The following is an 18,597-nucleotide window of genomic DNA, read 5'->3' on the forward strand; positions in this document are numbered from 1 at the left end:
AAGACATTTCATATGAGAACATATAAAATGAACATATAATATTAATTGTATAAATCGGTTACTGTATCGGTGAAAAATTTCCTAAAATGTATATTTACTTTAAGATAATTAAACTCATCGACATACATCATCAACACATGATCGTAGAACCTTTTCGAATTAATTTAGAACAATGACAATGAAGTTGATATTCATTGTAATTTGATTAATATGCTTAACTACAGTAAAAATAACACGTAATACAGTAACAGTCTGTATATTTTACACACCTGGGTTCCACACCCTCCAATTTTGAGGGGAAGAAGAGAAGCTTATCCACCAAACAGTTCCACTTCCAGCTGATGGTATCATCAGATACCAACAGGTTTCACCACTGAGAACGTAATAAATTAAGCACAGAAATATTGAGAGGTAAACATGCATTCGTAGTCTGGGTAATCTCAGCTCCCAAAGTTTATACTAGTAAAGTAATCTAATACTTTTCCCAAACGTAGCATGGTACATTTCACACGAATTTATCGTAATATCCCTCGACACGAGTCGTATTTATAACATAGGCATTTTATCTTGTATATTTAATGTTAATCCCTTAGCAAAAGGGAAAACTATCTTCATACGACCCTCTGTCCACATAATATTTAAAAATAAAATAAATTGAAAATATATTCACAAAGCCGCAAAGCATAAATCAATAATCGACAAAGCCTTTAAAAGTTTCATCGTAAAATATATGAGGTGAAAATGGATCTAAAAGTAACATTCTGAAATTGAAATATTCAACAAAGATCCGGACTGAGCAAAATGTTTGGTTGCAACAGTAAAATGATGCGGCTACTTTGTGTACGCGTATTTTCCGCGCATTAGCCGCGCGCTGGTCTGTGGGACCCAATATAAATATTTTATCAGGAACTCGGCCCGTTATGTAGTGACGTCGGTAACAGATATTATGTTTAATATTTTTAAAGAGACTCGTAACAATATTAACTTACGTTTAACGTTCACTTTCACGTGTTTTAACACATTTTAATTAAACCAATAGATAGTTTTATTTCTATATTTTTTATAGCCGTTTCACACATATAGAAAATATAGTAACGTAAAAAAAATATCTTGGTATTTTTGGCCCGGGCGTTCGCAGAATAACTCACCACAATCGGAACAATGGAACGCATAGAGGAAAAACTTACAGACATTTATTTTTACACGACAGCTCAAAAAGGAGTACAATGTTTTTAAGCCTTAGTATGTTTATTTATTCCACTATAACTTTTAAATGCCTCAACAGATTTGTTGTCGTTAGATTCCCTTCTCTACTACTTTTCTGTCGTGACACTGGTAGTAAATTATTTTGAAAAGATTTCAATATCGTCGTGTTTTTAATGTACAAATTCTAGTATTATTATTTAATAGCTAATCCTCCTTGCTTCGCGTGAATAAATAGCTATATAATAAATATAACAAGGTTCTATATAAAACTTTTAGATTGAAAAACAAACCGAAATAGAAATAATCTTGTTTTTTTCCGACTAATTATTATCAACTGTTCTCTACTATTATATGCATGTATTATACATATAAACCTTTCTCTATATCACTCTGTTTATTGATGAAAGCCGCATTATAATCCGTTGCGTAGTTTAAAATATCTCAACGTACAGACGGCAGGAATTGACTTTGTTTAATGTTATTGGTTAGTTCTCGTTTGTATTTAAATACTCAGTCTAAGTTCGAATAAGGGGAAAAGTTAATAAATTGAATGAGATAACTCGATGGTATCTAGTAATAACTCGGAATGAAGGGCTTTTGGGTTGATCCAAAGGGCAAAGGTAATTGAGAATGATAAGGAAGTCGGTCAGTCTGTTGCCATTTCTCGGTAGGTACATTCATATATTTCTATGATCGGCCATTTGTAATTCGTGAATTAATTTATTCATATTCATTTTACTTACCAATAAACGATCGTTAAAAAACTGGCCCAAAAAAAATTGAGATAGAACACGTAAATCTTACCCTGTGATTGCGGATTTAAATCTGGGACATCACAACTCAATATTCTTAATTTATTTATAACTTATCACTCGGGGGTGAAACTGCCACTTAAGTATACAACTCACATTGGAGTAGCGTGATGATTTCGACTTCAAACCTTAATAAAATAAAATATTGATGCAACTGTCTGAGTAATATATTAGAATAATAAAAAAATTACCATCATGTATATTTACAGTAAGGTTCTTTACTTATACTTGCTATTTTGTATTATTATATCAACCTATTTCAAATCAAATCGTTTATAACAAAGAGGTATTTCCAATTATATAATATTAGTTGCCGTCCGCGGCTTCGGTAGGGTCGTCGGTGTTTGCCGTTGGTCGTTAAGTGTTAGGTATAAAAAGTTATCTATCTCCTTCCTTTATTCAAGCTTGTTTCATACATAATTATATATTCAGTCCAATGGTTTGGTCGTGAAAGAGCAACAGTCTCACATAGAGTGAGACAGACAGAGAGAGTTAATTAACTTTCACATTTATAATATTATTAAAGATGTCGTTTGATATCTTACTATATAAACTTATATTAATCTTTCGAAGTCAATCACAATTTGATCTCGAAACCAACTAATAAAAACAGTTATAGCAATTTCGTAACACCAAATGAGAAAGGGTTTACCGAAAAAAAGTTATTAAGTAAACCGGATTTATCCAGTTCCTCGGGTTTCAGATACTCCGCTCTCGCTTAAGCTTCTCTCCTGAGAGTTTGCTAATAAAAGAACTTTTCAAATTAGGGACGGCAACTCCACAGATAATAATTTTATGAAACTGGCACAATTCCATATTAATAAGAAACAGTTTATTTTCAAAAATAATTAAACATATTTTAAATAACAGTAACACCAATCACTACACCAACTAGGTTGTAAGAAGTACAATATTTTTCATTAAAAAATAATCTTCATAATTTTTCAACAACTATTTTAAGTGTAAGTTTTATCACAGAACAAAAATTGCTACTACTAATTTTTACTTATCAAAAATTTCTGTATTTCTGTTGGACTAATTTTTACGGATAGAAGTCTTTTTTGACATGTTTTTTCTCCTTCCCGTTCATAGTATTTACTATATACGTAAAACAATTCGCGTTCACCAACCGTCAGTCGGCCTTGGATGCGTGGAAATATATTTTCCGCAATTTTCCACTCTTCCCTCTCGTATAAAGTATGGGCTGAGACCAATTACCCGTTGGAGGCCGCGAACAGTGTGCTTTACATTTATAATCGAATATTTTTATCGATTTGAATCTTATATTTTGACTGCCGTTTGATAATAATTATTTAAAAATACTTAATAATATGTAATATAATGTATAATACTTAATTTGATTAAACCGGATTCAAAATTAGAAACTCTATATATATTTTAATTTAAAGTGGACAGGAAGAAAGGCCTAAAAGCCAAAATGGTACTTTTGTAAATGTTAAGACTGATTTAACTTTAAACGACATTTTCCAAAAGTTATATTTTAGCAATTTAGCGTTTCTTGCTATCCACTAACGATATAAGATATTTAAACTTGAGTATATTCGAATGCAATTATGTACATAATCCAGCAACAAATTGCCTGTCGTGGTTGGTATCATGTCATCAAATATTCTACCACTAAATAGCAATCATTCGTAGTGTTTTGTTTCGGTTTGAGTAAATGAACCAGCTTAATGACAAGCACAAGTAACGCTTAATTATTTTTAGCGGCGCGTTGACAGTATAACATTTCTTACACAGTAAATGTATTTGGATTAATATTAGGTATATTTGCCATTGCATTGCCATTTCCTACCTTGCCTTTTTTACAACAACAACATTAACAACGTGTAAATTTCCAACGGCTGGCATAAGGCCTCCTCTCCGTTTGAGGAGAGGTTGGGAGCATATTCCACCACGCTGCTCCAATGCGGGTTGGTGGATACAAATGTGGCAGAATTTCGTTGAAATTAGACACATGCAGGTTTCCTCACAAAATGTTTCCTTCACCGCCGAGCACGAGATGAATTATAAACATACAAAATAAGCACATGAAAATTCAGTGGTGCTTGCCTGAGCTTGAACCCGCAATCATCTCGGCTCACCTTACTATATTAAAAAGTAAAGAGCTTCCTCACATCAATCAATACGAGATACTTAATTGACAACTTAGGCGGGATATCCGAGGGATGTCCATATCCTGTAGTCGCAACTGTCGATTTTGCGTTACTTCCTTTAGTAAAATATAAGAAAAAAGAAAAACATTGTATATCACTGAAATAATTATTGTCATTTTTCTATAGACGAGTTCTGCGAAGAATACCCACACAACCTCATCCCGACGCCTGGTTACTGGATTGAATGTTCACGCCAGAAGATCGCGACTGACACGATCTGGGACGAATCGGAATCAGAACACGACAGTGGGCCAGATGGAGATGGTGGTGAGTTGATAGTTTTAGCAAATAATTAGCAACAAATAACAAATAATTATTATATTATAATATAAATAATAAGAATTGACAAAAAAACTCCTACTTTTTCAAAATCGACTAAATATGACATATTATCACCTATTAACACAGATATTAATTATAGTATATTACTAACAACATTAATAAATACGACTCGTATCAATCAAACAAATAAACTAAGATTTAAATTTATATATTCAACACTAATAATTTACGTAATCTTAAATCATTCATGCGGAGCTGTTGAAATGACTTATGACTTTTGCGTGACCGGCGCCAGTCGGGTCATATTCAATTTGCGAGCACAGTGAATTTACATGAAATATAGTTTAATGAAATGTTCCATTATCAGATACTTGATATTTAATTTACTTACACGTATGCTTTTATACTTGCCTACATTATACGTATTACATCTTATTATATATAATTTATATAAATAAAGAACATCGACTAATTCATTAATAATTTTATACAACATTTATAAGTGCTTGGTTTTCACTGAATTGTATTTATAATGATATTAATTTATCTTAACTAAATTATTTATAGCGAACTAAAAAATCTCTAATCAAATAGAATGATTTACATGTTATCATATAAAGTAATATATTTGTTATTAATTATAAACAATAACAGTATAATCCAGCTGTGATATTTATTTGTATTCGATTGAACAACAAAATCAGATTATGCAAAAGGTAGGCTTAATGCTACTGCATTATCTACGAGTCAACCTCAAAACGTACAGGAAAGGTTCTAAATAGGCATGCAAATTTTAAGTAAAGGAGAGAATATATTAGATATGTTTTAATTCAATTTCTACGATTAGATTTCACCTCGTCTACTACTAAAGTTTAATGTTGTTTTATCAAAATCAAAGGATTTAATATAGATTGAAAAAAATAGCTAAAAATCAAATCACAATATAAACAGCAAATTAAGTTTGTCGAATGACAGAGAACGGGATTTTAGAATAAAATGTAATCAAGTATGTTCAAACTAACTATAATATGTGATAACAAACTATTTACATTATTAACAAGCTAACAAAAGCCACTAATAGCAGCCAACGCTTCGAACGTTCGTTACAAATTCCTTAAATAACTAAGTTAAATTATATAGTCACGATTCTGAAGATTTTCAATAACTTTATGAAGCTTTTACAAAATTATATTATAAGCCTGTTAAAACAGCGCTCAAGTTCTTGCAGCCACAAAAGGCTAGTTCGTAGTTGACTTTACCTTTGAGTACTTTTGAATTAATTCCAATATTCTTCATCTTGAAAGCTTAAAATAATAATAATAAACTTCCTCACATTCTACCATTACATTCAGATATTCCGATTTAGTATCTTGTTTCTGTACAGCATTAATTTCTGTTATATAATTCATTATAGTTACATAAACATTTGCTTTGTAAGATACAGTAGATCTTATATATTCAATCATTATATCTAGTGCATATTCAGACAGTAAATATTATCGTTATTTAAATACAAGGATATGTATATGAGGTTGTTTTTATCTACAGCGTTGGTTTTGTGGTTAGTTTATACAGTACCAAGTCATGACGACGAGAGTTAGTAACTGTCTATCTAATCAGCAAGACAGGTCAATCAATGTTTTTACTGTCAAATATTTGAAAGCAGTCTGGAGTTAAAAGGGGCTTGGTGTATACGGCCATACCTCATGAATGACGTAACAATTGACATTCCGTCGGATAGTCAGAATGAAAGAATAGTGAGTGTAGTGTGGGTAGCAATTACCAATTCGTTACTACACACACAAACAAAACACATCAATCGATACTAATATTATAAATGGTAAAGTCTGTTACCTCTCCACGCTTAAACTTCTGAACTGATTTAGATTAAAATTTGGTATGGAAATAGTTTGCGCCGCGGTGAAGGACATCGGCTTAACTCACCCATCGAGGGATAAAGCCGTAGTAAGAATTATATTCAAGTGACAGCATTTGAGGTCTATTGACAAAAATATACGTCATTCTGCCTTACCAGGAATTTGCATTCATGTTTAATTTTATATTCGCTTTACTATAATGTTCCATGCTCTCCATTTGGCATTATAACACATCTTAATATAATTATGTATTAACAGCATTACTATGTGCGAGATTGATAACGTTATCTGAAAATGATATATAGGCACCCAGAGAACACATCACTCAAGTCGTAACGTGGTCAGGAACCAAGAAGCTATTAGTATGATTTAAGAGTAAATCTCTTTTATATTATCTTTTGATGCATGAGTTATGCATTTCGAAATTTGAAACGTTAATATATTTGACAGGGTTCCATTTATATTAGATTCTTGTCTGTGTAATAGCTGTTTTAGTTAGAAAAATACATTTTTTTATAAACTATAAAGATTTATTTATTTGCTCGTATTATCAATGTACTTTTACCATTTTAATTGATACCTATCCCAGAAATTGTAGAGAAACTTTTTAAGCGCGTTTTTCACTGCCTTATCCAACTTGAAATTCTTCCCGTATATACTTTTCCAGTTAAAAAAAAATGGAAATCAGCTTAAACAAGGTCTTTTGAAACATTTGAGCTGAGGAATGTGATTATGAAGAAATAGTGGAGTAGACAATTATCACGTGTTGTGTGACACCGAACATGTCCGCCATCATTTACACGTTAAATAAAAAATTCAAACGGTTTTTTTTTTAATATCTTAGCTGTATTATAAAATTAATTTGAATTTGGAATTCTAAGAAATAAAGAATAATTTATTACACTAACCAGCGTCAGAAGTCGGTAATTACGTAAGTAAGGAACTACTATAAATATACGTCATTATTTTAGTCTTACAAGTGCCCACTTCAGGCCAACCTAGGAATACTATCGCTTCGTCAGTAATTCCTCCATCACACTATCTTAATAATTTACACGTTATGACGAATGAGCAATTTAATATGATACACACACGAAACAACAATGTCGTTGTTAAAACATTAGTAATCTAAGGAATGTCCCCTTACGTTGTAAATATCAAGTGCCCTGGAATAAAGGTGATCATTTACAATCACTGCGCATATTTGCGTGTCTCTAATTAAGTAACAATTTGTAGTTTTATTTTTTTACTATAGAAGGTTAGGGTAAATAAAAGAGAGACTCGCTTCTTAAATATTTAAATTAATTTCACCGAAGAAATATTTTTAAGAGACTGTCATAGAAAATACCAAAATTGACAATCCACAAAAGTAAGTATTACTGGTCAGTATTACGCAACTCTTTTATAGTAAAAAACATATAACATACTATTTACAAGAGATTAAATTTTTGCTATAAAAACATTTACAGAGTAAATGTGTATGTTATGCAATCGAAAAACATTTTTATTATTATGTATAAAATGAAAGCACCATGGTTCTATGCTTCAGCAGAGAATAGTGCATTATAACACGTAGCATATTCACGAGGAACTAAGTAAACTTTACTAAGTACATCCATGATCATTAATCGAACACGTGATCGACTCAGTGTGGTAGAAAAATACTTCATAAACTAAAATATTCCCAAGGACATTTTCCAGCGAGTAGGTAAGTCATGAAAGTCTGACCAAACCGTATATGGTGAAGGTTATATAATATTTTTTTTAACAGCAAAGTCCTACTAGATAAGAATTCGGTCTCAAAAAACAATCATTTAAAGAAAATTGGATGTAACTGACAATTAGACAAACAAGGGCCAATCTTTTAACTATTTTGCCTGGGACATAAGAAACCCTAAAAAGGAAAGTGAAAATGATAATATACATTTCTAGAGCTGTTTCGCATGATTATATAATAAGAAAGACTTAACTAGTCACTGAAAAGTCCTAAGAGCCAAAATTGACGACTATAGTGTAGTTTAAAAATAAATGAAAGTAATAGTTATTAAATACAAACGGAACACACTACATTGTCTTAAATATCTACACGAAAATAAACTGAGGATATGTCTAGAATGAAATATGAGATGGTAGCGAAAGGAAGAAATATTGCGCCAACCCTTCAAATAAATAAAATAAGATGGATCATAAAAGAAAATATAGACAACCAGTATGATTTGAAAAAATCTAAAAGTTGCACATGATGTGGTTGAAAAGGTACGGCCAGGATTTATTTTCCTTTACCGATTGACCGTAACGGAAGGGCTTACCAAAACTTTTTCAATTTCGATTAATTAATTTTCTCCCATTTCTCCATATATCAATGTTATTGTACGTAGCAGACTTTTCGAATAATGTTGTAAATGGTGAAATTTCATAGAATTTTTATAATTTGAATATTAATATCATAAATTATTTTTAAAAATTACCGTAACATAGCTTTAGCCAAAGTTTGCGTTCATGGAATATGTTTAAAAAAAAAAAAATTCTTTTTCTGGTTTTCTCCAACCCATATGACATAATATTTGTCTATTTCTTTATTTTACTATTCAAGAATCAAATTTAAATAACTCAACCTGTATATTCTTCAAAACACCTATCAGAAATATTTGTTTAGAACATCTCAATCGAGTACTAGTAAAGGTATTATTTGCTACACGATCTTACGAGCTTGCCAGTTTGTTTTTATATAATAGTAAGTACCCAAGCAAAAGAAATATATAATTTACTTGTAGTAAATAAACTTCTAACGGCTTCAACTACTCTTCCAGTAAGTAGACCGATTAATCACAATCACAATAGCTATAACGGAATACACATGTGTGTTAAAAATATTAATAAAAAATATATTTGACTAAGATTATGAAATATGTATATGGACATAGCGTCTTAGTTTCCAAGGTTGGTGGCCCATTGGCGATTTAATGAATGGTTAATATTTCTTACAGCGCCAAGTTCTAAGGATGGTGCCCTTTTCCCTTCCGCTTTTACATTAAAAAAACAATACATAAATAAAATGGCATTCAAAGCATATTCGTGATATACTAATTTATCTTTACTGATACATTAATTGAATACAGGCACGTCTTACACAAGCTTTCAGTTATGCAAAATACACCGCAGATTAGACTGTGATGACGCAGCGGTTTAAAATTTGTTAATTCTGAAATTTATACAAGCTTAGTATTGTAGAGATGAAAATTTTAAAAAGTTGAGATTTCACTTTTGCTTTATCCTAAAATTATATGCAGATAAAGTGTGCGGTAAAATATAAATAACCATTTTAAATACAACTCCGTCGACTTTTATTTCAAAACGTTATAAGTACTTTATGAGCTAAGAAAGCAAAGTATTGGAAAACAATTCGTTTCAATCATTTTTTTAATTGATCCAATATAAAATATAGATAGGTACCGATAAGTCTCAACCAGATGTTACGCAGTGAATATTTTATTTTACTCTGTTTTTATTTGATTCATTGAAGCGGATGAAGGAGTTTTCATGAGAATTTCCTTCTTTTTGTCATGACTTAAATGTATTAAGCCAGGCATTGTCATACTGGGTTTTACAGTAAATACACCTCCCAGTGTTTATTAATAGTAATAATATCAATAGACGGAGAGCAATTTTAAATACATATACATGTATATTATTTATCTATTTCGTAAAAAAATCCGATGAATATTTCACATACTCGGCCTTGTTTCAGTTATATAGTCATTACATAAATTAATGGAGTAGCGATACGTCTTCATAAGGCTAAAGCAAATAGAGTGTGACTATAATACCTAAACTAGTAACACATTTACCAGTAAGTTTAAGCCCGCCTAAACTTGATACGTTTACTATGCAAAGTGGATTACATTGACATAACAGCGCTTTAAAGCGATTTTGGCTGACATATCCAAACTGAAGATTTGACTTTAATGTAAAATATTAAAGGGTCTATATTATAATGATATAATAATAATATAGCCCTTTATTCGGATCATAGAAAACATATCAAACTTAAACTACAAAAAGTATTACATAAAAATAATATTAATCTAACAATTACTTGATAATAGATAAATAAACAACAAATGTTGAACTAAATATTTTCCCACATTTCTTGTTTATTTATCGTTTGCAGATCCGCCTGTCAATCGGCAAAGGCCTCTTCCAATCTTTTCCATTCGGCTTGTTCCTGAGCCACTCTACTCCACGTCACGTCTATATTATACTAAAACATAAATTCTATTCACTATAAAACTAATACATTAAATTTTCATTACATAAAAACGTTTCTTCGATTCGTAAAGCATATTAAAAGAGCAGTCTTACAATACGTCACCGCCTTTAAAGTAAGATGTATAAAACAATTTGATTTTGACTTGTTTTCACAATACAATCACATTTATATATCACTCAAGTTTATACTTATTTCATTAGTGGATAATTTCTGTAGCAAGCTGTCTGTTCTATCTCATTCAGCACACGTTTTCAATTTATCGACCCCTTATCTTCGTAACCTTAAGATCGCTGGCGCCCGGTGTCTTACCCTCCTACACGCCTTTACTTGGTTTTGTCTTGTGTAAAACCATTAATACCAAACGCTTGTATTTGTATAATCTGTGAAAATCACTTTCATGGCATCATTATTTAAAAGAGTGTACAACATTTTAGAATAATCGATATAACATATTTATCGATACTAATAAATTAATTAATAATTTAAGATATTCTCAAAGATATTTTTGCGTGTATTTATTAAAATGTTACACTAATTGAGATATATTATCTACAATAAAAAATCGAAATCATGTATTCAAGTATTGTTTTATACATATACAATTATATCGAGCTGACGGATCGTCGGCTCATGACCGACGTGGTAAAATAAAAGTGATGATTGTTTTATACGTACGAATATGACACGTTTCAAGTTTGCATGACATAAGTACAATAGACAACATTCGAGCGAAATAAAGGAATTAAATGGTAACTAAAGTTTTAAGTGCCATCCTGTGAGAAGTTGACCCGGTCATCGACTAACAATGGCGGAACACAATGCCCGTACCGACTCATGTTCGATGCCATATTCCTTGCCTTCAATTCCTCGTAACTTCACGAGTTTGCTGATAGCTAGCTTAATATCCATAAGTTCGTTTCCTAACTATTGTTTCTCGGTAACAATGGATTTGTTTCCCTGATATTGTTGCTTTTTCATATAACTTACAGTTTTTATGATAGTATTTTATCTCTTATTGGACCTCTGAACTCGAAACTTTTTACATTTGTTCACGGTTAGGTATATTTCAAGAAAAAAAAAAACTATTTTTTTCAGAGTATAAAGCTCAAACAGATTTTAAATATAGTACATTTTAAGTTATGTTACGATATCAATGAAAGATAATTAATACAATTTTATTTTGAAAGTACTGAAAAATGTGCTAATCTCATTGAATTTTCAATTTTCATCTAGAAACGTGTAAAAGTAATAATTTTTAACATGATATTTTATAAAATACATTGTTATATTATACTAAGACTAACTAATTAAGCCGAGATGGCCCAGTGGTTAGAACGCGTGCATCTTAACCGATGATTTCGGGTTCAAACCCAGGCAAGCACCACTGAATTTTCATGTGCTTAATTTGTGTTTATAATTCATCTCGTGCTCGGCGGTGAAGGAAAACATCGTGAGGAAACCTGCATGTGTCTAATTTCAACGAAATTCTGCCACATGTGTATTCCACCAACCCGCATTGGAGCAGCGTGGTGGAATATGCTCCATACCTTCTCCTCAACGGGAGAGGAGGCCTTAGCCCAGCAGTGGGAAATTTACAGGCTGATTATGTTATTTTATTTATGTTATATAACTAATATAGGAACTTAACAATTATCCTTTCCCTTTTTTATTTAATCCGCAAAATATAAATTTCCTTAACGTTGCTGCGATTATATTTTTTATTATTTACTTTTTTAGTCTTATGTAAGGTATGGGTGCATTCGGAGCCTGAGCTGGACAATAAGACAGTTGTTAAGTTTCTATAAACATTTTTTAATAGCAACTCAAAATAAATTTTTCATTAAAATCACAATCAAATGTATTTTACTAATATCTGTGTTCTGACTGGTCCTACGACAAAAGAGGTTTCAATTAAAATTAAAGATTATAAAATTTTCTCTCAAAAACGTTCCGTACATTTTCTTGTACAAATAATGTTTTGAGAGTCAGACACGAAAAGTCAAGTATCTTGACAAATTCACGTGACCCACTGAAGGAGGGTCTTGTAGTTTTGTTTTTAAATTTTCTCGAGAAAATTTAACGTTGGAATGTTAGAATGACCGTTTCTTGTCGACACGATAATTTAGCTACCGTTATAACTATGGATCCTGTTTATGAGATTCTAGCTGATCGGTTGTACGAACTATTGTGAGTTTTAAGGGCCTTTTGTCCGACTTCTGTTTATCGTAAATATTTCCGTTATATTAAGAATAATGTGCCATATTCATGCATATATTGAAACGTTAATTGTCCATCCATTGTATAATTTTAACGTATGTCGTACTTCCCTTGTCGTTTGGGCCGCGGCCATGTGTGTATCGTTAGTATACTGCAGCTTGAGCTTTAAAATTAGGCAGTGTAACAAACGATCACCCTTCTCCTATCCTACAAATAATATCACCCATCCCTTGGCTCGTGTTCTTCGAGTGTGAAGACCGAGGGAGCGCTCTCAAAAAGAAAGTGTTTTCGAGAGTTAGAGCCCCGATTTCGACGTAACATCTTCCTTTCTATTCATCTTAATACTCACGCATACAATTAAGGTTCTAAAAATTATTAACTAAAATTCAGTAAGTAACATTGAAATAATTAAAACATTCTAAATTCTGAATTCCCAAAAGAGAATCGACAACAGCGTTGGAGAATTTATATTACTCAAGTGTTATTTAAAGGTAGGTTACTCCCTTTTCCGATAAACAATCCGATGGGAGAAGATCACACACGACCCAAGAGCTCAGACGCAGGAGCAATGGCTTTCCACGCCTTCCGAGGCACTGGGATGTAAATATTGTCGTGATTTACCGTGTACATTCACGGACATAGATCCATGCAATACGAGGTACAATATAAAATTGTGCCAAGAGATCGGAGGGACAAAACCTTAGTGTAGAGTCATAAGATTACCAGATGATTTCATGATTTAAACGTTCACTTTTAATCTATTATACATAAAATAAATTTGGAGTGTCTGTTTGTAATATTAAACTAACCGCTTTTAGCTAAATGCATATGTATGTATACACGGTACACATAGCAAAAAAAACAAAAAAAACATTATTTACAATTTATGTCTGTCTGTTTGTTCCGGCTAATCTCTGGAATGGCTGGACCTATTTTGACAGGAGTTTCACTGGCAGATAGCTGATGTAATAAGGAATAACTTTGGCTACTTTTATTTTAGAATTATATATAATATATGAATAAAGTCACTCTGCAATTTCCAAATACTGTCCAGTACCGCGCGTAGCCCTCGCGCCGCCGTTACGTCGAGTTGCTCCCACCACCGATTTCATACTCGTATCACAAAAGCTGCCTAATACAAAATTAATAAGCTATAATAAAATCTGCGAACTGAACAATAGCTTCTTTGTTAAATTCAATACGCGCGAAGTCACGGGCACAGCTAGTTTAAAATAAAATTTTAATTAGAATTGTAAGACATTTGTCAAAAATATATAGCGTAGTGTTAAGAATTATCACTCACATTACTTGCTCTTCCTCTTGCTTCATCTTAAATTCCGCTACTTCCGAGAATATACAATTCTCTATTTCACTTTACTTTGTTCGTAAGCGGCAGTCCCGGAACATAGAATATTCATTTCTCATCTCGATGTAGGCTACCTAATCGTGTAGGAGGGTCCAAAAAATATTTCCCGTGACATTTACTCGCATTATTGATGTATACACCAAGTTTGGCTCAGAATTTTTTTTTTTTTATAATGTATCTTAATATATCGAATGTAATGACAACATTATTATTATCTAATCTAGTTAAAGAAAATAGAAAAGTGTGACTTATTTTTCATTTCTTTTGCCGCACATCAAATAAATAAAGGTCATCTACTTATTACTGATTTAAGCGGATTTTTTTTTAATTCTGCTCTAAGATCTTATAATTAAGTTCGAACAAGTTTAATAATTACTTGAAACAAGTCCTTATCAAAGAGATCGTAGAAGTTATATTAAATCTTTAATAAAGACAGAAGAGTTTATTTTCGTCAACAGCGTAACTAAATATAGTTTTTTTTTATTATTATTTATGATAGAACTTTCCTATAACACGTTGCCAACCTTGAGAACTAATTTGTAGTATTAATAAGAAAGGAGCACAGTAATAACTAATTTGTTTGTTCATTTGAAATTTCAAGTTTAATGGAATTATGTTTTCCGAAGCAAGCCAGTGTATCGTGTCAAACCAATGACCTCGTTTACTGCAGTCTTATAAGTTAGACTGCATTTTTTACACAGTTGATATCTTTAAAAAAATCACGGATCCTGGTGGGGACGGAGTTGTGGGATTTTTACTTACTAATATATCAATTACTGATATCCTACGACCGTAACTATCGTTAGAGATCGTATTCACATACGCTTCCACTGCCGCGGCGGAACTCGCTTCAATGTATATATATTCTTACCGATTACAAGTGAAAATAACTTTGAATAATAATTAGTAACAAAAAGCAACTAAAATGACAGTGCTTCTACTCGACTTGACTTGACCCAAAAATACTATGAACGAAGCACCCAACGTTTTTTGTTATTTTGTATTTCGCTGATAGATTATATCTAATAAAATACTTTATTGTTTAACTTGTTTTTAATGTCATATAATTCTAAAAGTAATTTACCCAGAACAAAGTTTAAATATATTTTTGTACAAAATTCACTTATGACAGCGTGACAAAGGAAAACGTCACTCTGATGTGCCCGAGCTATTTCGCATGGGAGAGAGTTCCATTTTTAATAATTTACCGTGACGTCACTTCCACTGAGCGACTCTGACACTTAAACTTAAAAAGTTTTGTGATGGACATATTTTATATATAACTAGAAAGACTACAAGTCAACCATGAACTATATTGAATTGACAATACAATGTTTATTAAAGATAAAATAAATAGATACAAGAATAATTTTTTATCCAATAATTTTATAATTTCTGATTTAATAGTCGACTTTGTTATGAAAATAAACGCTAAACTTAGTATAGCCTAGTTTTAATGCGAAAGTCTAGCGTACTTCAAGTTAATTTACGTGAGAACAGCTTAGCACGTCTTTCAACGTGCCGAGATAAGCACTTGAAATAACTATGAAGTTCAAAAGTCGACGTGAAAATAGTTCCGTAATAACAACGAAAGTATAATATTTTGATTTAATAGTATTATACAAGAGATAATATTACAATATCCTATTCACTACACACATATAGTAGGCGGTATTTTATCAAAAATATTATGTGATATTATAAGCCCCCGAAATGAAGCATACAAGGAAACAAGAATTAAGTTATAATAAATAGGAATATTAGTATTTTTTTAATTCATCTGGAACATTTCTACTATTTTTATAAAAATAAATATATAAATAAATTATTCTTACGATCGAATCCGATAGTTTCACGTCACAATCAAATAAAACACAATAATGACACTTTTTCTTGAATTAAATATCTAGTTCACTATGTTTTACTGATATTTGTCGATAGTTACTCAAGAGGATGTTAAAGAGAAAAACTATAAAAATGCACTGGTACGTTATAAAGCCGGGAAAACTTGTCATAACCTATCTCGATTAAAGTCTGCTCGTATTGAAATAGCAACCGCATCGAAACTATCAGAAACATACGTTCCGAACTCGTTTGTGGATATGGATATATTTTTATTTCAGACATATGACAGTTTCAGTAACGGATGTGCTACTTCATGACATTTACTTAATTCGAATGAAGCTTGGTGTGATTCTATAACTAGTCGATTTTAAGCAATACGCGAGTGAAAAGAAAATATAATATTGAACATTTTAAAGACTTAAAGAAAACGACTATATTTTTTTTATAATTGAATAATTAAACTGACAATATTAATAATAGTCTACAACAATTATTTTTATATTATACTTATATTAGTAATAAGTATTAATTTGTACGTTTGCATGTTTGCTTTTAATGGGATTCCTTAAGAGCTAATTCTTGGCATTTTTCGGAACTATTTCATCTTGTAGAATAAAGTATAAATAAATAATAGAATATTCGACACAGACTTCTTCTATAAGCTTTGTTTATCATTAAGTAGCCCATTCTTTCAGAAGAAGAAATTCAAGAATATTCTTATAATATTCTCATTCTTATAATATTATATTCACAGTTGAGTATATTTTATATTTCGTAATAGCATGAAAAAATAAGAACTATAATACTACAATAATACTTAGATAAATATTATACAAAGTGAGATTGCTTCAGGAAATTGAAATTTATTTTTCATACAAAATTCTTAGTAAATAAAACTCGTTCGTTCCTTAGAACGAAGCGAAAAATATTGGATTGAGTCGTGTTCTGATTGATGATGATCAAGTGAGCGAGGAAGTTTAATGTATGTCAATATTTGTTTTTAAAATACGAAACAATTGTATTAATAAAGTTTTTTTAAATCTCTTTACATTAGGTTGATATTTCATCAAAATTGAGCCATGGTATCAAATCGAATGAGAAAATAATAACCTATATCACTCGTGTTCTTCAGTTTCATTCGCAATCTACTAATCGCCAAAATTTATTGTGATCATAGTATAGATTGTTCACATTTACAATATTTTTTTACAATCCAATTATATAAATAATGACCACTTCAATGCCAGTAGTATCCCATTTTTTGTATATCTGCGTAAATCCTACTTGAAATAATGATTTTTTAAATTCCTAACCTAATAGAACTTTTTAAGTCTTATTTATTTATTTAAATACTTTATTGCACCGAAAAAAAATATGCTGATAACATAAGAGAAACTAAAAAAATAATAATAATCAACAAATGGTCCGCAAAAGTGGACTTATATCTTAAAGCGCTCTCTCACAGACAACCTTTGGTAAAATAAGCTTTGTAAGAAAACATGTAAGTGAAATATGAGAGAGGAGATAACAACTATTACATTTGAATATTTATATTAAAGTATAACAATAAACTACTCCAAACTACATCCCAATAATACATATAAAAATAATGTATAATTTCACACATACACATAAAATCGTACATAATAATAAACTACATATTATTTCAAACTTACATCATCGCATATTATTATTACACCCTATTTACACATGGAGTTGTTTTCGCCCACTGAAACAAAAAAAAACATTTGGATTTGAAAACTATAATTACAGCCCTAGTTAGAAATCTTTAATACACAACATATTTGTAAACTTTCAAAAATCGATCTAAAATGAATTCGGAGCATAAATGGGTTAATGTATTCTGCCATCTGGAATTATTTCTTATAAACAGGTGAAATCAAAACCGACACGTCTGGGCCGTAAGCCGGGGCTTAGAGCGCAATACTATACGATACGATAACAATTTCAGCTTAAGCGATTAAACGTTTCAATTTAATGCGAGTATTATTTAGAAATTTGCAAAATTTCACATTACTGAAGTGTATTAAGATAAGCGAATAACATAAATAAAATTTTCAAATGTCATTTTCGCAATAACAATAAATAATATAAAGAGTAATTAAATTTGACTTTTTTAAACTACTCAAAGACAACTTTGACAAATCATTCGTATGAAGTGATATAGTAAATAAAGCTTATATTTAAAACGCGTTTTTATAGATAACACATTATTGTAAACAAAACAGTATGATATGCTGATAAAGGCTGTAGATTTATTAATTTAGAAACATGTACGATAATTTTACTAGTAGATAATATTGTATGCAATCCTCCATTCTAATCATTTTATTTTGTCGGTATTGGGAGAATTAAAATACTAATATGACTTTTATCTCCTAATTAAAAACATATTCCTAAAAAATAAGTTTTTATTCTCTTTGTTATAATATTGGTTTAAATATGAATTTATCAAGGAGTACATTCAATGTCGAAAAATAACATTTTGTAACATTTCTTAGAGGGATATGTAGCTACAATATTT

At 30.9% G+C, this 18,597-nt stretch overlaps 1 protein-coding gene across 2 annotated transcripts in view; it reads left to right on the plus strand.

Annotated features, from left to right (window-relative positions):
• Positions 1-18,597, plus strand: part of Rsh (radish) — a 105,309-nt gene that overhangs the window by 62,914 nt on the left and 23,798 nt on the right. For both annotated transcript variants that reach the window (XM_064217157.1, XM_064217158.1), the window contains one exon: positions 4,322-4,462. In XM_064217157.1, the coding sequence (XP_064073227.1) occupies positions 4,322-4,462 (141 nt within the window). The remainder of the gene's footprint in view (positions 1-4,321; positions 4,463-18,597) is intronic.

Source organism: Vanessa tameamea, chromosome 15 (genome assembly GCF_037043105.1).
Source record: "Vanessa tameamea isolate UH-Manoa-2023 chromosome 15, ilVanTame1 primary haplotype, whole genome shotgun sequence".
Taxonomy (NCBI): Eukaryota; Metazoa; Arthropoda; class Insecta; order Lepidoptera; family Nymphalidae; genus Vanessa; species Vanessa tameamea.